Here is a 26,933-nt window from a genome sequence, read left to right on the forward strand (position 1 = left end):
TCAAAAATTGGCAGCCACGTATGAAACATCCCTAACCTCCCAAACCTAACGTACGAATTTACATTTCTCCATTTCTAGGTATTCGAAAAAGAAAGAAACGACGAATGGATGGGTACAATTAAACGTAGCCCTAAACATATCTATCCAATTGACTACAAATCTCGTTTGTGGCGTACAAAAAATGAAATGGAGCTATCATTCAGAATGTGTATGTAGGTCAGAACCTTGACGATTAAACAGCATAGAACGATTTGTGTCGATATTCTCGAAAATCAAGAAATGAGAAGGATGCGATTAGTTACGTATTATCGTGTGTTTTGAAATGGAATGTGGAACGATTCGGAAGAGGATATCGTCACCAGAGACTTACATCAATTAATAGTCGATGAAGGAAGTGACGAAGGTAAGAGATGTGGAAGAGAAACTTACAACCAAAGTCGATGTCAAACTCAGAGACTTACATCAATAAATAGTCGATGTCGAACTCAGAGACTGAAGAAACGAAAAATTGGGGGTTGAAGACAGCAAGATTGAAGGTAAGAGATGGTCAATTGTTTGTGAATCTTAGGTTTTATTAACAGAACATACATTATTGGGAAGAAATTTACCTGGTTTTGTTTTTGTAGAAATCTTGTTTATAAAGATATTAGCGAAAACTGAAGAACTTCAAAAGAATACCTCGAAATCGATTAAGAGTGGAAACAAAATCAGGTATTTTTCAATTTGCTAAAAGTTTTGAATTTCGTATTGTGTGAGTATTATTTTAAAATTTTGAAATTTGAATTTGCTAAACATTAGGCTTAATTTTGTGCAAAATTATTCACTGATTTATATTAATACGAGTAAATAAAAAAATACCTTGAAGTTTCATTTTTTGTGATATTTGTTAGTATTATTTAATTTAGATTGTATTTTAAAATTTTATTTGTACAAAAATAATTTCATATTAAAAAAAAATTAAAAAAAAAAAACCACCGTGTGTTGAAAACAATATATATTTAGTATTATGCATAATTCTTGTATTTGGAAACTAAAACTTATTAATTTGTTTATTGTACCTTACATTTTTCTTATTTAGTCAAAACAAAAGAACCTAAAAAACTAATTATTATGTTATCATATTTGATCCAAAGGTAGATACAGATATCTGAAAAATAATTATATGCTCAATAAATTAATTGTTTTAATCCTGAATAGGAAAATTATGATCAGATATCAGAAAGGGAGATCCAAACAATTGTCAACCATCTTTTGTTTAACCTATTAAACCCTATTGACGTGTTGATTGATAAAGATTACAAACCATTGAGCTGATGTTTCTCTTAGATGGACTGTTTTGCTCTTTTGGTTTTGCTATAAGTTGGAATGTTTTTCCCTTTTGTGTTGGGTGGCTTCATTTATGTTGTTTACTATTTCAATTTGTTGTCTTTTTCTTGCTAGACCCTGGTATACTTGGTTTCGGATGCCTGCTGATTCTTGCTTCCTTCATATGAGATTTATTGGCCTTTTTGCCCTTGTTGATGCTCCTGGTATGTTTTATGTCGCTTTATAGTTGATTGCCTTTTTTGGTTCATTCCTATTAGTCCATTGCCCTTTATGTGGCTTTATATGAAAAGTAGGCCGCTATATTATGAAATAAGTTATTTGGTAAAACGGTCCATATATAAGGGCAGAATTGTCGTTTTCTATTAAAAATAAATAATGATAGTTTTTTAGTATACGACATAAACAGAAAAACAAACAATGATAGGAACATGACAAGATTAATAGGAAATGGCATAATTATACTTTTCTATTAAATACAAAGAATAACAAATTATTATTTTTATTTTTATATTTTATACGAATTTGAAGTTTTTGCCATTTGGCTAAAAAACTGCAATAATGAAAAGTAAATAGCTATGGAATAGGAAAATTGTTTTAATCATGAATTTTACCAAATTATGATCAGATACCAGAAAGGGAGATCCAAAACTCTTAGCAAATTGCTTCTTTCTGGACATGGTCACCTGATGCAAATTGCAATAAATAACAATGTTCTTACAAAAATATAATTACCATTTTAAGTCATTTTCCCATATTTAAAATATTTATTTACCTCAAAAAATATTTGTATTCATATAATAGTTTTGTTAGTTTGTCATATAATATTTTCTTTAAAAAACACTTGATAAAAGAAAAAAAAATGTTAAGCGCTTATTTTAGAAAAAATGACAAATTTTTGTTTGTTTGATATATCTTCAAGCTGCATACCCAATAAATGGATGGACCGGAGTTGCTGCATTATCTCATGTACAGTGTGAGGTACTAATACACCTTCCAAAGCTGCTTAACTTGAAGAACCTTGCCAAAACTGTGTTATAGCTACCAATATAAACCCTACCCTTCATGAAGTAAGAAAAAATTGAATGCGAGTATAATTAAGTTTATCTTCTTAACATATGCTAATTTTATTTTGTCTAACTATAGGCTTATTATAACTGGGCTATGACCATATGTTATACAACAAAACTATATGGTCGCACAAAGGAAGTTGAGGAAATATAGAAATTAGCAACATATAATGCTTTTTTCTTCAAAAAAGTTTCACACATTTTGGTTTTGCTTGTGTAAAATACTATCTTATTGTTACGTCTATTTTCTTTTTTATTTTTTCTTAATTAAGCATTATACTACTATTGCTATCGGTAGTCTATCCAACTTTTTAGAAGTCTTTGATTAGTGATTACAATATTTAATTATCAATATTTTATTCTTACCCGTGGTTTCCACAAAGAATAACAAATTTTTATTTTTATTTTTATATTGTATACGAATTTGAAGTTTTTGCCATTTGGCTAAAAAACTGCAATAATGAAAAGTAAATAGCCATGGAATAGGAAAATTGTTTTAATCCTGAATAGGAAAATTATGATCAGATACCAATACCAGAAAGGGAGATCCAAAACTCTTAGCTTTTACTTTCAAATATAATAATCTTATAAATCACAATTAACAAACAATTGTCAACCATCTTTTGTTTAACCTATTAAACCCTATTGATGTGTTGATTGATAAAGATTACAAACCATTGAGCTGATGTTTCTCTTAGATGGACTGTTTTGCCCTTTTGGGTTTGCTATAAGTTGGAATGTTTTTCCCTTTTGTGTTGGGTGGCTTCATTTATGTTGTTTACTACTTGATTTTGTTGTCTTTTTCTTGCTAGACCCTCGTATACTTGGTTTCGGATGATTCTTGCTTCCTTCATATGAGGTTTATCAGCCTTTTTGCCCTTGTTGATGCTCCTGGTATGTTTTATGTCGCTTTATAGTTGATTGCCTTTTTTTGGTTCATTCCTATTAGTCCATTGCCCTTTATGTCGCTTTTTATGAAAAGTAGGGCGCTATATTATGAAATAAGTTATTTGGTAAAACGGTCCATATATAGGGCAGAATTGTCCTTTTCTATTAAAAAGAAATAATGATAGTTTTTTTAGTATACGACATAAACAGAAAAACAAACAATGATAGGACAAATGGTCATTTTGGTGATAAAATGTGTAAGAATGGTCCCTATGGAATGAACTCTATGACGAATTATAGAATACAAATAGAATAAACAGGAAAAATATATGTTCTTCAACTTTTTCCTCTAATATTTTATTTCATGTTTCTATTAAAGTTGAAAGATTCATGTTGTGTGTAGAGTTTACATTGAATTTATATATGCGTTATACCTTTTAAAGAATTAAACGGTCAAACCTAATTTAGCACTGAAATTCAATGGTTTTAGTTATTTTAATATATTTCTTATTAATTGCAATGTAAAAACTATTCGTTATGCCCTTGTACACAAGTACATTGCTTGTTGTGAATTTAAATTTAACTGTTTTTAAACATATTATTTTCCAAGATTAATTTTAGTGTAATTGTGATACAAACAAATTTTAAAGCGAACGTGTCAAATAAGTAAAAATGCACTGTTAAACCACTTCAAATAAACAAAACAAACGTATAAAAACAAACGAAAGTCCCCAAAATACTTGAACGAAACAACGAAATAGTCTTTAAAACAAAACCAAACTTAATAATTGTTTTTAAAAACCATAATCAACTCAGTTCTCCACTTTTGGCACCCAAACTGGAGTATCTTCACCAAAAGATTCCGTATTTGATTTTATAGAATTTGCATCACCATCATCTTCTAGATCATAAACGTCATCACCATAACAACTCACTTTTCCACTTTTGGAACTAAAAGTGGGTTTCCCTCTCCCATTGATTTTCTTTTAGATTTTATTGAACTCAAATCACCTCCACCATCAACATCATAAATGTCATGGAGGTTGCGCTTCAAATCACCTGATATTTTCAATGGACTTGTTGCGGATGATTTGTCAATTGTTGAGGGAGTAAAATTCTCATCCGTTTGTGATATGACATCCTAAATTAAAAAAACATAAGTTGACAAGCGATCTAATTAAATATAAATAAAAGTTAATATGAGAATATAACATACCTTTTGAACATTTTGAACGACATCATCTGATTCCAGGGGTACTTCATTTAAGGACACTGATTGAACACTCTAGAAAATAATATGGAAATATGTAAAACGTTATGTATGCAAATAAAAAATAAATATAAATATTGAACATTAAAACATTATTTACCATAAATTCTAGTTTACTTTCCAATTCTAAAACAACGGACTCATCTTCTGTAAGTTTGACAACGGTGTAGATATTGTTATAGTTGGTGACATTGTAGGATGTAACATCTACAAGAAACGCAAATTTGCGGTTTTTCAAGACGTTCATATGATTTGGATATAGTTCCAAACTGTCACCAGCGTGTAAGAAGATTGTTTAATATATTAAAACAAATAAAATGTTATTTGATAGAAAAATATGAATAAAAACTATACCTCTTCATGTATTTTTTTCAACTCGAATGCACTTATATCCAACAACCTTTTTGCTTCCCTATCAAAAAGAGTGAATCCTATGGTGCCAGTATGATCTTGTACGTTGATTGGAATTATATACCTAAAAAATATTAGATTATTAGTAATTTTGTTGAATGATTGAAATGATTAATATAAATGGAGGTATGTGTATACTTTATAACAGTATGAAAATTCGAATCGTTGCAAGCTGCATTTTTACACTTAATTACAACACTATCTTCCATCTTGCCGGGGGCGGTATAGGAAAGATTGGTTTTGGGCACATTGTTTATCCTTCTTCCACATTTGTAGCACGCATCGTAATACCAATGTAGATTCTGTCTTATATTGACGATGGAACCAACTAATAGAAATTTCATTTCCTATATCAAATAAAATGTAAAATTAAAAAAAAAAATACAATTTTCAAATAAAATTAAAGGATATAAAATAAAGAACATATAACTTAAGTGGTTCTGTGATCTCACAAACAGTTTTTAAAGGGAAATCGCCTTTAAAATCATCTATATAAGAGGTAGAGTAGCTTGGGAGTGTAGTAATGCTTTTTTCAGACATACCTCCTTTGTTATTAGCCTTCAATCTGCAATGTTTAAAATTAATTTATTAAATATAAGAAATTGTATTCATCTAAATAAATATAATAACATATATAAGTTTAAATAAAAATTAAAAAAACTAACTCTTTCTTAAACTCATTAATTTCAACAATGTCTGAATTAATGAACATTTTGGTTACATCAAAATGACTTTGGGCTTGACCAATTCCTGTAAAAACATATTAGTCAATAAAAGTAGATTGGAAAACAAATTAAGTAATAAAATACAAACCATTCCAAACGTTAAGTTTCACGAACTGCATCACTATAACAACACAAGTAATCGTGGTGTTACTTTTCAGGTAATGTGACATCTCATGTGCCTGGCTTCCAAATATAGTGACATTGAGGTGTACAGACCTAAATAAAAAATTAATTTAATTAGTATGAAAAAATATGACTAAAAATAATAAATAAATGAAATAAATATCATCTCACTCTAAGTTGCTAATAGTCATCTTCATGTAATGTTTTGATGGATTAGGATGGTTGTCTCAAGTGGCCTAAATGAGACAATTAGCCCAATAATATCTACACAATTTTAATAAAAAAAAATATAAGAATCAGTTATATACTAACATTTATAATTTATTTCTTTTAGTTATAAAAGTGAATGAAATAAAATTAAACAACTAACCAAATAATGTATCTCTTGGGCATTTCTGTTCGATGATAGAGTTGAAATCAGCAAACACAAAACCATTAACGGGACCCGAAAAATCATCAGATTTTTTTACGATACTTTTCCAATCCAAAGTTAATGTCTGTTTCTGACCGGTAACACTAAAACCATTTTTAACACCCGCCAAGTTTGGTTTTAAAATGATATAACTTTCACCTTCCTTTAAAAGGTCACGAAATCTTGAAAATTTTTGGTGGAAAACACGAGATTGTTATTTTGTACCCTGTCAAAACAAAAACAAAAAAATTATTCTTTGTAACATATGTAATATTTAGTAGGTTTAAAAAAAGTTAACTAACCTCCGCGTCCATGACGATCATTTCAATCGATAAAACGTGGTTATTTTTTATAAAATTCCAAATCTTTAACACCCGTAGTTTGAGATGTGAATCATCAGCAATATGTTCAATGTCTTTTAGATATAGTTTATTGCCGATATTCATTATCTGCGAACAATTGATAGCATATTGAAATTATTATCAATTTTTCCCTTTACATTATAAATTGAATGCATATTATTAAATAGTAAATATTAAATGCAAACAATTATAAACATATTACATCATATATTACAACACAAATATAGATGGAAAACATTATTGTTTCAAATACTGTTAAAAATACATTCACTTTGTCTAAAATATATACATTCACAAAGTTGACATGGGTAGAAATAGGACCTAACATAATTTTGTAAACATTTGACAAGTTAGAAATAGAGCAAAAACAGTAAATATTTGTTTATTGAATACTTGGATTTGGAGTGTAACAGATGCACAGAAAAAAAGGACAAACATGACTAATAAATCCAAATTGTAATTGTAATGACTAATAGTGTAACCGGTTAAATATGTATTTAGACAACAATATTTCAGTATTTTACCTTACATCCAACACCGTATCAATTTTTAGGTAAATTTATAGAACAATTATCAAATGCTATACATTGGATTTTTTTTTAAAACAATCACCACGTGCAAATCATAATACATGGGCAATGTTGTTTCACTACACGTGCAAATGATGATATTTTCCATCACTAACTAATATGATTTAAATAAACAATTTTAGTAAATTCCCACAACTAAAAACAACTATTCACATACTTGGAAGGTTTATTAGTTAAAAAACCAAATAAATAAATAAATAAATAAATAAAATTAAACAACAACAACAATAATGCTAAACATAGGTATGATCATCAAAAAATGATTTTGTCTGATTCTATTAATTTTTTTACGAATAAAATCAATAACACAACCTTAATTATTAGCTCATGAAACCCAACACAAAAAGTAAGAAGAAAAGGAGTGAATTGACTCACTTAAATAAGCAGATGAATATGTTAACTTAAAAAAAACAAAGGGTTAAATTGAGGAAATAGTAACATACTTTTTTTTATTATTATATTATCCTACTTTCTGATTCATCATAAAATTACATTGTTAAATTTTGAACGTGTTTACAATTTCTTTTTGTCTATTTTTTTTATTATTTTCTGGAAAGTACTTTGTGTATATACAGAATAAAAAAACAGTTTAGCATCACATTATGCTAATTGCTATATTATTTCTAGCAAAGTATTATAATTTCCAGCAAAGTATTATGCTATTTGCTATATTATTGGTGGTTGTCGAGGCCAACACAAATAATAACCCTAAATATCACACACTAAAATAGTGTATAGTGGTAAAGGGATCGTATCCACAGAGATTGATTCAATTTGTTACTTCTATGATAATCTTGGTGTACAAACACTTGTAAAACTAAAATAAAATAAAATTGAGGGATTTTGATCTTTTAAGATGTTTAAAATAAAACTAAAATTACATTAACATTTAAAAACACAGTTCAACAAAAGAAAAGTTGATGTAAAATCAATTGGAGAAAGATGGTTGACTTTAGACTTTCATTACTTGAACATTTGGTTAAATAATCATGAGAATACCAAGGTGCAATACTTGTGTTTATAATCTAATTTGGCTATAGCAATTTATAAGCATAACTTGCCTCAACTCTTCTTTTGTATTAAAATGACTAGAGAAGCTCACAGCACATTTCCTAAATCAAAGTCACAAAACTAATGAAGCATGTAATTTTGTGAAAATCAATTAGCATTGGGTTTTAAGAGTCACCAAATCCAAAGAGTAATCTATTGCTTTCATTACCACTATGGAGAAAATATTTTCTTAATCTAAATGAAATGTAAACAAACATTTAAACTAATTGTTGCTTGTTAAATTGAAGACCCATTACTTAGCCAAGAATTTAACCAACAAAGATAACATCCATATATCAATATTCATGACTAGAGATATATAAACATGAAGGAAGTTTTCATAGAAAATTTAATCATATATGTTCAACACAAGTTCTTGGAATTCTTCAAAATAACCAAAACATTCAAGCAATTACATCCAAGTCAACCAAATGAAAATCTAGCCAAGCATGGCTAAGATTAAACAAAAACAAGAGGGATTAGAGGTACCAAACATTGTCTTAGATGCAAGATGTAAGGAAATTACACTAATCTTCCAAATATTCTTCAAATCTTCCCAAAACTTCTTAGAGAGAAAAAATGGAATGTGTTCTTCAAGTTCCTCCCCAAATGAGCCTCCAATCTCCAGCTAAAGAGGGTCAATTTCCGGATTCAAAAAGAGACCAAAAGCTACCCACCAAACTTCCACAAATAGAGTCAACAAGTCAAAACCCGGAAACAACTCAGCACAATTCACGCGGACCGCGTATGGATCCACGCGGACCGCGTGGGTCACGCTGAATGTGAGAGTTGGGCCATTTAACATGCATTTAAGCCCAATCTTCATTTCTTCAACTTCAGCCCATAATCATAACTCTTTAAGACCCATTTGCCATTCCAAAGCCTTCTAAAAATTGACCCAACACTCCTCCAATTTCTTGTAGCTCGATTCCGCGCCGTCTCATCATCATCTTTGCCCATAAATTAGATCCAAATTGATTTCTTCTTTTACGCATGCACCTAGCCCAATTGCACCACTTCAAGTCCGCAAGCAAATCACATGCCTCCATGAGTCCCGCATCCTTCTAAGCCTCCAATAACAAATAGTCTTCGGAAAATCCTACAATTAAGCTCAAAAACTAGAAAGTACCTGGTGAAGGAGAAAAATGACAAAAAAAGAAAATATGCATGAAGATTGACTAAAATAAGATGGATTGTGCTAAAAAAACTATAAAAAGAAGTAAATAAAATGAAGCTATCAATTATTTCCAACAAAGAAGGATGAATTGAATGTTTAATGCTAATTGCATTGATCATTTATAGTAGAATAAAAACAGAAAAAAAAACGGTTTAGAATCCCACTACAATATTAGATATATTATATCCAGCAAAATATGATGATTCAGGAATACTGAGATGCGATAGAGAAACCATGAAGAAGATGAAGGAGAAGGAAATAAATGCAGAAATAAATCACGATAGAATAAAGACTAACCTTATGCATTCAAGTTTGATGAAGCAGAATTTCAAAGATGCAGTCGATACAGGAAGAATATGAAGCAGAATATCATATATCCAAGTAACCGGTGGATATATAGTTCAAAAACTAAAAGAACCGTGATGTTTACGATATTTAAGGTAAGATGTTCTGTTATCTTTTAATTGAAAAATTCTTCCTGATTTTATGTGATTTTTAATGCAGGTTTATTGGAATAGGAAGATTTGAAATTTCAAATCCGAAAAATTAAGGTAAGATGTTTCATTATCTTTTAGGTGATTACATTTTGAGTGCTAAATTTGTATATATTATTATTTCCGAAAACTGATACTGATTTTATTTTATGTACAGATATATACGAAAAATATTTGTAAAAATTTTCCCGATTTTACGTGATTTTTAAATATGAATTCCGTAAATTGAGTATTTGAGTATTGAAGAATAGTTATTTTCAATAAAGGGCAAATAAGGAATTTAACTTTCAATTTTGAGCGGGAAAAATTGCTGGGGGGAAGCTTATTGATTGCCACGTGGCGATTTGGTACTGTTTTATTAGATTAGGAGATAATAACATTCTAATGAATATATGAGTATTTAGAAGTTAATATTCATATTTAGAATTACTTCAATGATATATATATATATATATATATATATATATATATATATATATATATATATATATATATATATATATATATAAAACACTCATTACAGAATAATAATATAAACATAGTGTTTTTACTTTTTCATACTATTTACTGTATTTATTTGAACTTATATATATATATATATATATATATATATATATATATATATATATATATATATATATATATATATATAGGTTCAAATGTTTTTAGCAAGTATTGTGTGCCTAAATGCACCAATGAGAATTCAGGAAATAATTAAATCATTAATAAATAATAAAAGGGTATAATGGTAATCTTAGTATATTTAGTTATGGTAAATGAATAATTCAATTAATATATCCTAAAATAAGGGAATAAACACTACAAAAATTACAATCACGTATCCCTTCTCAAAACCGTATTCCTCTATATTTGGAGGCGGCGGAAGCTTTGGCTGGATTAGGTCTTTTTCCTGCAACAATTTCTGAATCTCGCTGTAGTGAATCGACTGCTGAACGAGTCAAGGATGAGTCTAACAATGAGGTTTGTCACTAATCTAGTAATCTCCAAATTATTTTAATGTTAGGGTTTTTTACTCCAAAAAGAACGTCAAAACATCTGTTTCTTCCTTCACAAATTACAACTTGAATCTCAGAATAAATCTGATTGTAATGAATCAATGACGAATATGAGAAATAACAATTTAATTAGATAGTTTTCGTCAACTTTGATTTGTGTCCATGGCTGCTGTGACAATGACATGACAGAAACATGAAACTGTTACCATGATTTTCATTGGGTTATATACATAATCTTGTACGATTTGAAATTCTTTTTGTCTTCTTTTTTCTGTTACAGAGCAGTGGTATTGATTAGATAGTCCATATCCAATACTAGTCTGATTTGCTTAATATGATTCTGCTATGGCCTCCATGTGTTCGATAAAATGCCTCAATGAAATAATAGTTAATAATCTTTAATTTTTTAACTTCGTTTTGTTCCTTATTCTTTTCAGAAATATATAACTTAATTTAGATTGCATTGGATGCCTTTTTCATAACAATAGGTTGATGCTAGTTGATTGGGATTAAGTTTGGAATTACATTTGATTCTTCAGTCCCGTTTCACTGCTCTTTTATTGTTGGTATTAAATTAGATTAAATAGATTTTGCATTTGTTGTTCCTGCACGATTCAATATTATTTGATTGAGTTTTGGCAAAGTGGATTTTGCTTTCAAATTTCAGTGGATTTTGAATATGTGTGTTGCTTAGTATGTTACCGGAATAAGAAAATAGTTGTATGTACTCTATGTATTCTGTCAGAATTTATTCTATGTATTATGCCAGAATGTATTCTATGTATTCTATCATATTTTATGTATTATTCAAGAATATATTAAGTGATGGGGATTGCAAGTAACATGCTTTTAACCATTCTTAGTTTTTGTTTTATTTGTGATAGGAATGGTTAGAAGAATGGGTTGAAGAATTACATTCTTATGATAATACATCACATTTTCGTAAGAATAGTTGGAATCAAGTTGATTCTTTGGACCATTGAAGAAGATTAAGTGCATTTGTTCAATAACCGTTTGACAAGATGAATGGGGCTGCATTAGTTGCTATCATTGCGTTAAAGACCTAATAAGAATAACTTGAAGAATAAATAATGTTTGATCATAATCACAATTTTAGAATGTTGATAGTTTTTAAGATTTTTATTCATTTTTGTTGATATTCTTTTAGAATATGTATAATTATATTAAAATGTATAAGACTTTTAATCTGTAGGAATATGTATTTAACTTCAGATGTATAAGAATATATATTAGAATGTTGTTATTTTTCAACCTCGGATTCAAGAATGTTGTTATTCTTCAATAATATTCTAATAGAATAAAACTATGAAATAACATCATTCTAACAAAAAAAAAATATTCTAACAGAATAAATTCGGTTATGTATACAAATCACGTTAGAATTAAAATTTAATTAATTAAAAAAATTCAGATTTTTAAAATTAGGAGATTTAATCATCCCTAAAAATCCAAAAATTTCCTTTTATAAATGTAGTTAATTGTCCAAAATACCCTTTTGCTAAAATTTGTGTGATTATATAGTACATGTTATCCCATTATAATATCATACACCCTCAAAACATGTCCATTAATTAATTCCATCTATTGGTCCAGATTTATGCATTCTGGCACACAATAGTTAGTAAAAACAAAATAACCTAAGCCTATATATATATATATACTAGGTGTGAAACCCGTGTATTACACGGGTTGATTAAAAAAGTTAAATATAAGGTGTAGACATTACGTATTTTTTAAAGTGAAATTTTGAAATAAATATAAATGAAATGATGAATAAGTAATTCAATCTATACTAATAAAAGAATATTATCATGTTTAAAAAATCATGTTGAATATGAATGTGTAAAAACTAAGTATTTTTTAAAGTAAACTTTCAAAATAAATACAATAAATAGAATAAACCACAAGGACCATTTATGTAATTTGTCTTAATTAATCTATACTAATAAAACTAATTAATATAAATTCACAAATGAAATTCATTAAATAGAAATAAGAATTCACAAATGGAAGGTTTACTATATATATATATATATATATATATATATATATATATATATATATATATATATATATATATATATATATATATATATATATATATATATATATATATTAATTCACATTAATTACTAATGAGGTGATATTTAATAGGTGGAAGTTGAATAAAAATAAAAAAAAAATACAAAATTGACAAGTGGAAAAAAAATAATTTTAAAATTCTAAGAAAATGACATGTGTCAAATTCAATAAGAAGTTGACATTTGATAAAATTATTTTTATTTATTATGGTAGATATAACCAGAATTTGTGAAATCATGTTTTGAAATTCTCTTGCATCAATTGTATTTGATAAAAGATAATTCTAGAAAAAATTGGTGGTTGCATTTCTTCTCTAATGTATTCTTTTTAAAAAAATACTTATTCAAATTTGAAAATGTAAAACAAGTTGGAACTTGTGATCACTCTTTGCAGCTCACATGTTACATGTTATTGACTTGTGGTCTTGGTCGCTAATGGTACCTCTTAAGTCTTGACTTAATGAAAACTCTCATCTTTCTTTACTTGGTGACAAGTTTTAATTTGCTGAATACTCGGTGGATAAACTTGGAAAACTATTATAAAGTTCTGAAGTTCAAAAATTTAAAAAAAGAAAAACACCAGTAAATTGACTAATAACAATACTAGATTTTTTTGGACAAATTTGAAATTCCAAATACCATTTTTAGAGAAGATATTTGAAAATCTTTATAAAGTTCGAAAGTTCAAAAATTTTAGAGTAAATTACAATTTTTGTCATTGTGGTTTGGTCAGATTTCATTTTCAGTCAAACATTTGAAAAGACCATATTACCCTTATTTTTATAATTTTGTTTATATATATATATATATATATATATATATATATATATATATATATATATATATATATATGACCCTTACTTTATATTTTTGTTTTTCTTTTATAAATAATTTTATACTTAATATGTGTCGATCATATGCACATTTAACAAATATTTTTATATTTTTTTTATTAAAAAAATATTTATAAAAGCTTTACAAAAATATATAAAAAAAAGATGAAAAAAACATTAAAAAATATATTCGAATAAAAGATAAAAGGAAAAACTAGAAAAATTATTAAAAAAATATAAACTAACAAAATATTAAAAACAATCAGAAATACGTACGAATAAAATTTTAAAAAAATATAAATAAATAAAATAAAAGATAAGCGGCATTGTGCGTGTATATATATATATATATATATATATATATATATATATATATATATATATATATATATATATATATATATAAAAGAAAATCAAAAATATAATATTAAAGGTAAAATGATCATTTTAAATGGACTAAGAACAATGTAATTTTTTTAAACCAAAGGGATGTATCTTGTCAAAATTTTAAAGGTTGGACTGAAAGTCTGAATATGACCAAACCACAAGAACCAAAACTGTAATTTAATCATAGTTTAAAATTCAAGATTTTCGGAAAAAGATGGCCAACTATGTTTTTCTTTATAATTACAGTTAGTTTGTGATATTCACTGGTTAAATATGGTTTTGGTGAATAGCCCTAGGGAAAACTGCAATAAAGTCACTATATATTGACCTCATAATCGATTTACTCCCTATATACTTTTTTTTATTCAATTAAGTCCCAAATACTGGTAATCGTATTCAATTTAATCCTTTGACCTGGTCAACAGGTCATCTAACTTTCAAAAAATACATTTTTGGCCTAGATTTCAAAATTTATTACAAATTTGGTCCAAAATTTACACTTTTGGGTCAGATTTTAAATTTTGTTACAAATTTGGTCCAAACTTTACCATTTTTGCCCAAATTTTAAAATTTTATTATGAATTCATCCTAAATTTAGTTTTTTTACAAACTTTTTTCTCAAAGAATTGTTTCTAATATGTTTTTTCTTTATAAAATCATATTTATACAAAAAAATGTATTTTCACTTAAAAATCTTATATTTTCTATATAAAAACATTTTTTTAAAATTTTTTTGTATATGAAATATCTAGTTATAAAAATAAGTATTTATTAAGTATACAAATCAGTTTTTATAAAACAAATGTATACAAAAACATATTTTACAAAAAAATGTACACAAACATCTATTATATCTATATTTTTTTTATAAAATCATGTTTGTTTATATTTTTCTACAAAAACCTGTTTGAATAATTTTTTATATAATACATGTTTGTATACAGTTTATAAAACGTATACAAACACGATTTTATAAAATATATACAAACACGTATTATATAAAAAATTATTAAAACACATTTTTATAAAATGTATACAAACACGATTTTATAAAATGTATACAAACACGTATTATATAAAAAATTATTCAAACACGTTTTTATAAAAAAATATAAACAAACACGATTTTATAAAAAAATATAGATACACACCTATTTTTGTGCATATATATATATATATATATATATATATATATATATATATATATATATATATATATATATAAATGTGATAGGTGTTTGTATACATTTTTTTTAAATACGTTTTTGTATACATTTTTTTTTATAAAAATGGATTTGTATATATTTATATACTTAATAAATATATATTTTTATAACTAGATATTTCATATACAAAAAACTTTTTAAAAAATGTTTTTATATAGAAAATATAAGATTTTTATGTGAAAATACGTTTTTCTTGTATAAATATGATTTTATAAAGAAAAAACATATTAGAAACATATTTTTGAGAAAAAAGTTGTAAAAAAATTAATGTTATGATGAATTCATAATAAAATTCTAAAATTTGGGCAAAAAGGGTAAAGTTTGGATCAAATTTGTAATAAAATATAAAATCTGGGCCAAAAGTGTAAATTTTGGACCAAATGTGTAATAAAATTTTAAATCTGGGCCAAAAATGTAGTTTTTGAAAGTTAGATGATCTGTTGACCAGGTCAATGAGTTAAATTGAATACGATTACCGGTATTTGTGACTTAATTGACTAAAAAAAATATAAGGACTAAATCGATTATGAAACCAATATATAGGGACTTTATTACAGTTTTTTATAGTCCTAAATATGAAGTTACATACAACGTGATCCCCAAACAAGTACACATGACATGTTATATATATATATATATATATATATATATATATATATATATATATATATATATATATATATATATATATAAAAGACCAATATATTTCATGAATTCATTTAAAAAAATAAATATGAAATTCTAAACATTTGACAAGTTTGAATTTATAAGAAAAATTAGAAAAATAATGAATTATTAAAATTAAAAGGTTTTTTCTCTTTTAAATTTAAACAAATAATTTAGATAAATAAACAAAGGAAACTAATGGATTTTAATTTACAAAATTTAAAATTAAAAGGAAATCAATTAATAAAATTAAAATGCATTTATTATTATACTTGTTGCAATTAATGCATTTAATTAAATATTATGTGAAACATATTTTTTTCCTTGATGACAATGTTTAATTTGCAGAATTACTCAGTGGATAAACTTGGATAATTATTAAAAGTTCCAAAGTTTAATTTAAAAAAAAACACCAGTTAATCGACTAATAACAAGACTTGATTTTTTTTTTTGACAAATTCGAATTTCCTAACCGCCATTTCAAGAAAAGATATTTGAAAATCTTTATAAAGTTCGAAAGTTCAAAAATTTAAAGAAAAGTTACTTTCCGTAGTTTAAGTTGAAAATTATGAAAAAACATATTTTTCGTACGCACTTTATGAAGAAAATAAGATCCCGCAGAATTTAGTCATAATTTGAAAATTAGGATATTTGAAAAAGATGGCCAACTAGATTTTTTTGATAATTACGGTTAGTTCATGATATTCATTGGTTAAGTATGGTTTTGGTCGAAAACCATGTATTGGAAGCAAATTTTGGGTTGGTACTGATGTCGATTTCTAGTGACTACAAAGAGAACAAGTAAATCGAGCAAAGTTTTCCCAAGAGATAAAATTCATTCAAGAAAATCAACCACCGAGTTTTTGACGTGTTTTCCAATCCAAAGATATATACAAAGCAAAGAAAAAAACTCCTAAAATCCAGGTAACAAACAACGAGATAAACATAGGTTCTTAAAACTCAAAACAAGATAAAACTTAAACATAATTAATAAAATTTGCCTTAGCTAAATCGGTTGGGTCCGATTTACCAAGGAACGTAACGGGTCAAACTCGGTCATCACCATCATCCTCCCCTTCTTTGAAAAGATTTGTCCTCGAGTCAAACGGATCATCTTCCTCCATAACAAATGGCTTTAAATCACTCACATTGAAAGTATCGGAGACATTGTAGTGACTGGGTAATTCAATCTTATACGCATTATCATTGATACGCTCCAAGACTTTAAAAGGTCCATCTGCACGCGGTTGAAGTTTACTTGTACGCCCCTTAGGAAACCTGTCTTTATTCAAGTGAATCCATACAAGGTCACCTTCTTTGAAAAGCACCCTCTTACGATACACGTTTGCCCACCTTTGATACACAATGTTATTGTTCACAATCTGGTCATGTAGCTGCTGATGAATCAACTTGATTTGTTCTGATCTCTCCTCCCCTTTGGTGTAAAAATGCTCGGTTGCAGGTAATGGCAAGAGATCCAACAGAGTGAACGGGTTACGACCATAGATTACAAATAATGGACTCCTCCCAGTGGACCTGTGTGTCGACTAATTATAAGAAAATTCCACTTGTGCCAATATCACATCCAACTGACGTGGGTTATTACCAACGGGGCTACGAAGGAGATTACCAATGTTGCGATTTGTAACCTCCATTTGCCCATCACTTTGCGGGTGATGCGCGCTACTGAAATCGAGACGTGAACCCAATTGCTTCCAAAGTATTCTCCAAAAGTGCCCCACGAACTTGACATCACGATTAGAAGTTAAAGACTTAGGCACACCATGTAATTTCACAATTTCAGCAAAGTAAAGATGCACAATTTGACTAGCATCATATGTCTTGGCACATGGAACGAAATGTACCATTTTAGAGAACCTATCAATCACGACCATAATTGAGTCTTTTTGGCGTTGTGTGCAAGGGAGACCAACAACAAAATCAAGACTAACATCTTCCCACGGACCCTCCGGGATTGGCAGATGAGTGTAAAGGCCCACGTTTGAATGTTGCGACTTGTCCAAATGACAACTTCGACATCTGTCAATTATGCGTGAAATATCAGTAACCATTTTGGGCAAAAAAAACGCTCCTGTACCAACCTGACTATTTTATTTCTTCCAAAATGCCCAGCTAACCCTCCCTGGTGACTTTCTAAGATGATAGCATCCCTTAGTGAACACTTTAGAACACACAATTGATGTTTTTAAAATAAGAACCCATCATTTATTGAGTAGTTCTTAATGGATACCCATGCAGTTGCGTAACACTGTTTCCACACATCTGAAAAGTCAGGATCATCAGGATAAAGACCACGAAAGATTTCGAATCCCTCCACTTGGATTTGTAAGGATGTGAGCAACAATCTTCATTGATTAAGGGAATCAACGATAGTGTTTCTTGTCCCTGCTTTGTGACGGATGACAAAGGCAAAAGCTTGAAGATACTCCCACCCACTTAGCATGTCTCGGGTTGAGCTTATGTTGACCATTAATAAACCGGAGGGCTTAGTGGTCTGAATACATAATAAACTCACCAGGTAAGAGGTAGTGGCGCCAATACTCGAGGCTTCTAATAATCACATAAAATTCCTTATCATACGTGTTGTATTTTTGTCTTTCTTCATTTAGTTTTTCACTAAAAAATGCAATGGGGGTGGCTGTCTTGGCTCAGGACACCGCCAACGCCCAATCCTAACGCATCACATTCTACTTAAAAAGTACTATGACAATTCGGTAGTGCTAACACCGGGGCCTTGGTGACCTTTGTTTTCAATTCTTTAAAGGCACTGTTAGCTGCGGACGTCCAAATGAATTGATTTCCTTTGATATAGTTGGTAATAGGGGAAAAAATAGAGCTAAAGTTTCTAATAAACCGATGATAAAATGAAGCCAACCCATGAAGGCTTCTAACCTCATGAATAGATGTAGGTGTGGGCCAAATTGTGATAGATTCCACCTTAGACTCATGCATGTGTATGCCATCTCCTGAAACAATATAACCCAAAGAAAGAACTTCAGGTGACAACAATTGACAGTTAGTTTGGTTTGCAAATAACTTCTAGCCTTGCAAGATAGACAAAATTCTCGTAAGTGCCGAGAGTGTTGACTCATATCATTGCTAAACACCAAAATATCATCAAAATAGACTACATCACAGTGACCGATGAGGGTTTTAAACACATGATTCATCAAGCGCATGAACGTACAAGGGGCGTTTGAGAGGCCAAACGGCATGACCATCCACTTGTAAAGCCCATCACTTGTCTTAAAGGCTGTTTTCCACTCATCTGTCACACCCCCAAACCAAGGATGGCGAAAACGTCCGGAGGTGGAGGACTTCATGTATAGTATCATAACAACAATTGCAATAGTGATTAAAGTAAAAACAACCAACATAAATATAATTGAAAGAGTTACATCATTGTATGAGTTTACATGTTTCAAATCAATTACACTATGTTGACAAAAATGAAATTTTTGATGCCTTAACGCCCCATCCTCAAAAGCACTTGAATACCTGTTTAGTGATTTCATGAGAATACAAGTAGTTTTGAAAAAGTGTCAACACAAAGGTTGGTGAGTTCGTAATATTTTGAAGGTGATACTAAAATCCTTTCCTTGTAAAAGTAATGTTTGTTCAAGAAAAATCTCATATTTTCTTACGTAATGCATTGTTATCTTAAAGGTCAAGACCGAAATGTACAAGTATTTTACCATACTTAAGGAAATTTGTGCAAGTTTAAATCAACATAAACTCGTTAAATTTAAAAGTAAAACCCATAAATCTTATGTTTGTTAATACCACATGTGAGTTATTATAACCATACTATGACTCAGACGGCCTCGTAATATGACGTTCTTCAGGCGTCGCAAGTTATATGACACTTGTCACCTCAGACCTGCCGGTCTAGCTGTTGCATGCAGCTCAGGTGTGGGTTTGTCAGACCCAATTTAGATATATACACAACTATCACGTTCTCCCTACAAGAGACTCTAGTTACAATTTACAGGACTTTTGATTTTGTTACATGGATGTAACACGAAGCGAGTGTCTCACAAATTTATTCATTAACAGATTTATGTGAACTGAGAACCTTTGGTAAAGAGTTTGATATGTAATGAAACACAAACTATACCTATTATAGTTTATCATAATCGTTTATAATGTAAAAGCAACATAAACTATACTTCCATAGTTTATCAAATATTTGCATGCCATGGTTGTAAACTTTGTTTATAACATTAAACTAATTTACCATTCTTGAGGATGTAAAAATCTATTTGTCTACTGATGTATGTCTAATTACCAAGACAAAATGACATATAATGTAATAATATATGATCACATAATGATATACACCTTGCTCAACAAGTTACAAGGTGGAATGAAATTGATAGCATTTTTCTGTTGTTAACATTTTCTATTGCTGTTCTTATAAAATTTATAAAAAAATTATCAAAGGTCCAAATCAAAATCCGTAAATTCTGGAAGTTTGGAAAATGAGTCTAGTTTGTTCATAAATTTTATTATGATTTTTAGCGACCTTGAACTTGTGTGAAATAGTCCATAATCACAGACTGGTCCAGATTCGTTCTTGAAATGATAGGCAATTTTGTAAAAATCACCATAAATTGTAGAAAAATCGTATGGAGATGTGCAAGTAGTCATTGTAACGCTAAGAACTTGAGATATTTTCTCCTAGTACAGTTTTGAAAACTAAAATGTTTAAGTTGCCCAAAACAGTCCGTGAATGGAGTCCAACTTTTCTGATGAAAGCTGTTGGAAGAGTTTAGTTGTGTTCTTGATGATTTAACTTGTATTCCCCCCTTAAAACTTAAGAAAATGTGAAAATATAGGGGTATGAACTCACCTTATGTGTTCTTAGTGGATGGATATTGAAGAAAAGAAGTGTTCAACTCAAGAACACTTAGAAGATGCTTTGAAGAATCGAGAACCTGACATGAAGGTGATGATGTTTGTGTACGATTTCTATGATTTTGAGTAGAAGGATGTGTAATAATCATAAGAAAGATGATGATACTTACCAAATGAAGGATAAAAGCCTTGGAGTATGCCTTGAAGTTCTCGAAATTGAGAGCGAAAGATGAGAGAGTTTGGAGGGTGATTCTTGGTGTAAAATGAGAGAATGAATGAAGTGTGAGGAGAGAGGGTGGATGTTCCAGCTCTAAGAACGTGGGAAATGGTTGGAAATGATGAGAAAGTACATTGACATGACCTAGGTATGGTGGAAGGAGTGTGGCTGGTCATGGGGTGGGTATGGGTGGTTGCTTGTGTCATAAACTAAAGAAAAGTCAACACTCCACCTCTTGTACTTCACCCACTCTTCTTGGATAAGATTTACCCCCCCAAAACGTGGTTTATTAATAAATATGGAGCCTTATATGTTAAAATAAAGTTTTAGGTGAAAATCCCGCGTTAAAATGATGAAAAACGGGCTTAAAATGAAGTCGTAGTCGAAAACCGGGAAAAATTGGGCTTGCTGCGAGACCTCTCGGTCCTGGCCGAGGTTCGGTCCCTTCTGGTCATGGAACGAAGGCAAAATGGAGCGAACGGTGTGAGGGTTTCGGCCTGAAGGTGGCTTCGGTTCTTCATGCGAGGTTCGGGTTCGAAGGCTTTGGGTTCGGGCCTGGGGTTTCGCTTCTCAGCAGTTCGGTCCTTAAGGGGACTTTCGGCTCTAAGAGGGTTCGGCCCTATAGAGTGGGTTTCGGGTCCTTAAGCCTATTTTACTCGTTTTTACCCCATTTCAATCCGTTTTGACCCGGTTAAGGGTCGGGATGGCCCAAATGATTACAAAAATTTACGGGAACTTTTGAGAGAGATTTGGGAGAGATTTAGGAGAGATTTCAAATAGAGAGAGATAGAGTGAAAGAGATTTAGAGAGGTTCCATTTATGACCTTTTTTGGTATCCGACTTCGCAACGCAAGGTCCGTGTTAGGTCATAATTTTGTGGTTTGAGCTAGGCATTCATCTTGTATAGGTCTTGGTAGGGTCTTGGGGTTTGCTATGTTGGTTGTAGTATGTTAGCGAGTGTGTGCGACTGCACACTTTGTGTGCGGCCATACACATGTGTGCGGCTGTACACATGTGTGCGGCTGTACACACGTGTGCAGCTGGTGGTCCTATAAATAGAGTGTGTCTGTGTCAGTTGTAAAGAGACGTCAGTGACGTATGTGTGTGTTTTCCCAAGGTGTACCTGACATTTATATGATATAGATGTGTGCATGCTTGGATTAATTCTTCTTCTACTCCTTCTACACTCTGTTTGATTGTTTGCCTTAATTGATCACTGATTTGGATCCATAGTTTTTGGGACTTATAATTGGTATCAGAGCCAATTTAGTGTCAATTTTGAAGAGACTTTGAAGGTGTGCGGCTGAGACTTTGAAGGTGTGCGGCTGAGACTTTGAAGGTGTGCGGTTGAGTGTGCAGTTGGAGTGTACGGTTGAGTGTGCGGTTGGAGTGTGAGGTTGAGTGTGCGGTTGGAGTGTGCGGTTGGTGTGTACGGTTGGGACCCAGGCTTGTAATGACCTGGGTCCCCAAATCTAAATAATCCCACTCATTGTGTAGGAACAGCTGCAGAGGAATGTCGTCAAACCTTGGTACGTCGACATCGGTTGTTCCAGGCACATTGACAGTAGACATCTCCCAACTGCACGTCATTCAGACTTTTAATGGGGGCTATGTTTCCTTCACGAGAGGAGATGGAGGAAAGATCACTCAAAAAGGAACAGTTGTAAATGGAGTACTGAGTTTTGAGAACGTCATCTACACTCCTGAGTTAAAGTATAGCTTGTTGAGTGTCTCACAGATCAGCTTATAGACTACGGATAATGATATAAGGTTAAGCTGTGAAGACCTCGATGCAATAGTGATTATAGAGTGTTCTATCGAGTTGTACCTGACGTTTTTCTGATATAAATGTGTGCAAGCTTGATTTTTTTTCATCTTCCTATTCTATTGCGATTGTTTGTTGCTTGATCATTGACAGAAGGAGTTAGTGGTGTTCTCAAAGTGACGTCTCCAACTTTTGATCAGATGGCCGACACCTTTCAACCGATATGGATACAACTTCAAGGATTCCTCCCCTTCCATTTGCTATTCTAACTTCATTGCCATTTGATGAGTGATCAGATACTGACACAAACCTCCCAGCCTCCTGTGAAAACAAGATGACTTGATCAGAGGCAGGGAGATCTTATCCAAGAACAAGTACCACCAGTCCAACAACCCTCCAAAGCTGCTACACCAAATCAACCGACTCTAAAAGGACCAAGTAATGTTAGATCTTCGTTTGAAGTCGGGAGTTCTTCTGCTCCTGGGGGTTCTTCTCCTCCACAACCTGCGCATGATGTTGCCTCTTTGAGGCTTGCCAGGTTTCTTGCTCAACAAGATTCAGATCCTTTACCTCGTGGCAAATGAATATCAATAGGTGAAGGAAGTTCAGGGGGAGCAGGCCCATCTATCTCAGAGCCCAAGGAGGAGATCACTGATGAAGAAGACCTGAGTCCATGCTAGCTCAAACCAAGGGGGAGATTGTTAGGTCATAATTTTGTGGTTTGAGCTAGGCATTCATCTTGTATAGGTCTTGGTAGGGTCTTGGGGTTTGTTATGTTGGTTGTAGTATGTTAGCGAGTGTGTGCGGCTGCACACTCTGTGTGCGGCCATACACGTGTGTGCGGCTGTACACACGTATGCGGCTGGTGGTCCTATAAATAGAGTGTGTCTGTGTCAGTTGTAAAGAGGCGTCAGTGACGTATGTGTGTGTTTTCCCAAGGTGTACCTGACATTTATATGATATAGATGTGTGCATGCTTGGATTAATTCTTCTTCTACTCCTTCTACACTCTGTTTGATTGTTTGCCTTAATTGATCACTGATTTGGATCCATAGTTTTTTGGACTTACAGAAGGCGACAGCGAGCCCCTCGCAGGTGCGAGCCATGTGCGAGCCATGCACAGCCCACGTGCGAGCTTCGGATCTGCGACGCATGGCCTCTTCTCAGCCCTTGGATCAGAAGCCTCGCCCCTATATATAGAAGGGTGCGAGACCTCCCGGGTAACTTTGAAAATTTGTCAATTTTAACCCCTAAACCTATATTTTCTTCATCTTAACATCTCGCAAAGCCCCGATATCGATTTTAAAGCCCGGAATACTCCACGAAGTGCCCGAGAAGCCCGGAAAATTTATCTTTTCGGTTTCGAAGCCCGACTTTTGCAAAGCCTGGTTTCTCAATAAAACTCCCGGTTTTATTAGAAACGATCGTTTTAGGAAACGAATTGCTGCCCGATTATCATCAAATTATGTGGGTGTATAGTCACTTTCATTTTACACATAGATATGAAGTATTTACCTTATAATACGTGCTATGTGTAAATATATTAATTGTTTATTTGAGGTAGCTGTTTAGTTGATGTTTTATACAAGTTTTAAACTGTATAAGTATTTTTGTATACAAATATGTTGGGTAGAACATGGGTAGATAGTGATGTGTGATAAAATAAAATTGATGAGAGGCCTCGATGTGTTTTGAGATCCATTCATCTAACGGAGTTTGGATGACGACCATGTACTTTCTAGACAGTCCAGTGGGAAACATTAGCAGGTCTGCAACCTGTAGGTGTTAATGAACTGAGAGTGTTCATTCGCTGCACTCCATCCCCCTCATGGTTGCCTTTAGGACATGTATGGCTGAGGAAACCCCTTAGCAGTAGTGTCCATCCCGATGATATTCTTTAGGCTAGGTCCCTTGTGAAAAGTGTTTAGGGACGTAAAGTGAGGATAACGGGAACAAATAATCAGGGTTATTGTTGATTGGTGAACTTATTAAGTTTATTATTATTGTGGGTTGAAAACCCTATATGATCACCAGGCTCCCAAGCCTGACCCACTCAGCTTTTTATGTTACAGGTAGTGGACCCCGAGCATAGTCAGAGGACGACGAGAGATTTTTGGATTATAGGCCAGTAGTTGTATATAACTGTTGAAAGGCTTATAATGTTTTGTTTATGCTTTTGATCTGTATCGGAACATGACATCCCGAAGTTTTGATATATATGGAAAACATATACCTTCTTAATGAAGGGTTTTGATAAACTTTTATCATATGTTGTTTGGGGACCAATTCCGCAACATCTTTTGAAAAGATTTCTCTGATTTTATTTTAAAAAGCATAAATTAAATCGGTCTTTTCTGGCCGGGAAATTAGGGGATGTCACAGTTGGTATCAGAGCATTAGTTTAAGCGAACTAAGAAATTGTAGAATTTCTAGACTTGAACTTAGAATGCTAAGTGATGATTGTGAGATGAGTGTCTACCATATTTTAGTCACGAGCACTAGTTTATTTTAGGGAAGATGCCTAAAATGCCCTTATGTGCTAAATGCTATGTGTTTTCCATGTGTGCCATTATTTGTTCGGATTTATGGTCTGTTGCCGACCTGATCTGGAAACCTTATGTGTGTAGGATTCTAAGCTTATGATTACGAGATTAGAACTAACATGTAAACGTTTCGGAGTGATAAGGGAATTGACATGTCCAACAAAGATAAAGAACTAAATTCGCCTTATTCGTTATATAGATTGTAATGGAAAGAACTCATAGTGGAGCTGCAAATGCAAACGGAAACAGGGATCAACAACCTCAACCACAAGTAGTTGAGCAAGTACCTGTTGTAGGAGCTGCACCTGAGCCAATGACGATGGATGGGGTACAAGCAATGATCCAGATGATGTTAGATCGCCAAATGGAGGAGACAAGGCGATTACTACAACAACATAGCGAAGAGACTACGATGCCTGTTGAACAGCCCGTATTGAATGAAGGGAAATCAGTAGGAGGGAACTACAGTGGGACTCTTGGTCAAGCCAACCCACCGATAGTTAGACAAAACAACCAGGATGGAGGAGTTAATGGACGCGGATGCAAATACAAGGATTTCATGGCATCTAAACCGCCGTGTCTATCTGGGAGTCCGACACCGGTGGAAGTCATGAATTGGATCTCCGAAATGGAGACGACGTTTGAAAGTTGCGAGTGCAACAACAAACAAAAGACCGCACTTGCGATTCCTCTGTTAAAGTCTGGTGTGTTGAGCTGGTGGAAGTTACTAGCTGATTCGATGCCCAAGGGAGAAGCTAGTAAGATGTCTTGGGAAGATTTTGTGGTACAACTGAAATTGCAGTACTGCTCTGAGCAGGATCTTCTGGAAATCACTAATGAGTTCCAAAATTTAAAGAAAGGAAAGATGAGCGTTACTGAATACGCTGCTAGTTTTATGTAAAAGATGAAGCTAGCTCCTCATCTAGTTCCAACTGAACTCTCTAAGGTCAACAAGTTTGCCCTCAGATTACCAGCGAACTTTGGTCCGATGGTTAAGCAAGCAACCACTTTGAAAGCCGCCATCTGGGATGTTAAGAATGTTGAGGTTCAGATCAAAGAGAAGGGTCTGGAGAGGGCAAAAGTTGGTGAAAAGAGAAAATTTGAAGGAACTTCGGGTTCCAACAAGAAAAGCAAATTTTCTAAGTCCAAGAAGTTAGGAGGAGGAGGTGAAGTGAAATGGTGTGAGAAGTGCAAGAAAAAGCACTCTGGGAGGTGTAGTGAGGAGGTGACTTGCTTCAAATGTGGAAAGACTGGGCATTATGCCAACGTGTGTCCATACGACAAGAGGGTATGTTTTGAGTGCCATGAAGTAGGACATGTTCTTAAAGACTGTCCATAGAGGAAGGATGCCGCAAAGCCCAATCTACCACCAAAGCCGAAGGCAAGAGCCTTTTAGTTGACACTT

At 31.7% G+C, this 26,933-nt stretch overlaps 1 protein-coding gene across 5 annotated transcripts; it reads left to right on the forward strand.

The window, feature by feature from the left end:
• The first annotated feature begins 10 nt into the window (after positions 1–10).
• Positions 11–12,183, forward strand: LOC145100865 (uncharacterized). Of its 5 annotated transcripts, none has more exons than XR_013705336.1 (9): positions 11–536; positions 627–711; positions 1,441–1,529; positions 2,246–2,410; positions 3,206–3,287; positions 9,610–9,841; positions 9,906–9,952; positions 10,772–10,876; positions 11,796–12,183. XR_013705336.1 is itself a non-coding variant. In XM_079037988.1 (9 exons), exons 3-6 carry the CDS (start codon positions 1,463–1,465, stop codon positions 9,759–9,761), a joined length of 360 nt encoding a protein of 119 aa, XP_078894114.1. In that variant the 5' UTR covers positions 29–536; positions 627–711; positions 1,441–1,462; the 3' UTR covers positions 9,762–9,841; positions 9,906–9,952; positions 10,772–10,876; positions 11,796–12,183. The 5 variants fall into 5 exon arrangements, 3 of the variants coding, with proteins under 3 accessions (XP_078894114.1, XP_078894116.1, XP_078894115.1); XR_013705335.1 differs by having other exon boundaries at positions 13–536; positions 2,246–2,393; XM_079037988.1 differs by having other exon boundaries at positions 29–536; positions 2,246–2,304.
• The last annotated feature ends 14,750 nt before the right edge of the window (positions 12,184–26,933 follow it).

This window comes from Lactuca serriola, chromosome 4, assembly GCF_051521515.1.
Source record: "Lactuca serriola cultivar US96UC23 chromosome 4, Lser_US96UC23_V15, whole genome shotgun sequence".
In the NCBI taxonomy this organism is placed as follows: Eukaryota; Viridiplantae; Streptophyta; class Magnoliopsida; order Asterales; family Asteraceae; genus Lactuca; species Lactuca serriola.

Bases quoted from the DNA above. Each gene is read 5' to 3' on its own strand.
- LOC145100865 (XM_079037988.1), top strand. From the start codon at position 1,463: ATGCCTGCTGATTCTTGCTTCCTTCATATGAGATTTATTGGCCTTTTT. The intron at 1,530-2,245 runs GTATGTTTTATG...TATATCTTCAAG, and splicing joins TGCCCTTGTTGATGCTCCTG to CTGCATACCCAATAAATGGA. The intron at 2,305-3,205 runs GTACTAATACAC...TTTTCTTGCTAG, and splicing joins TATCTCATGTACAGTGTGAG to ACCCTCGTATACTTGGTTTC.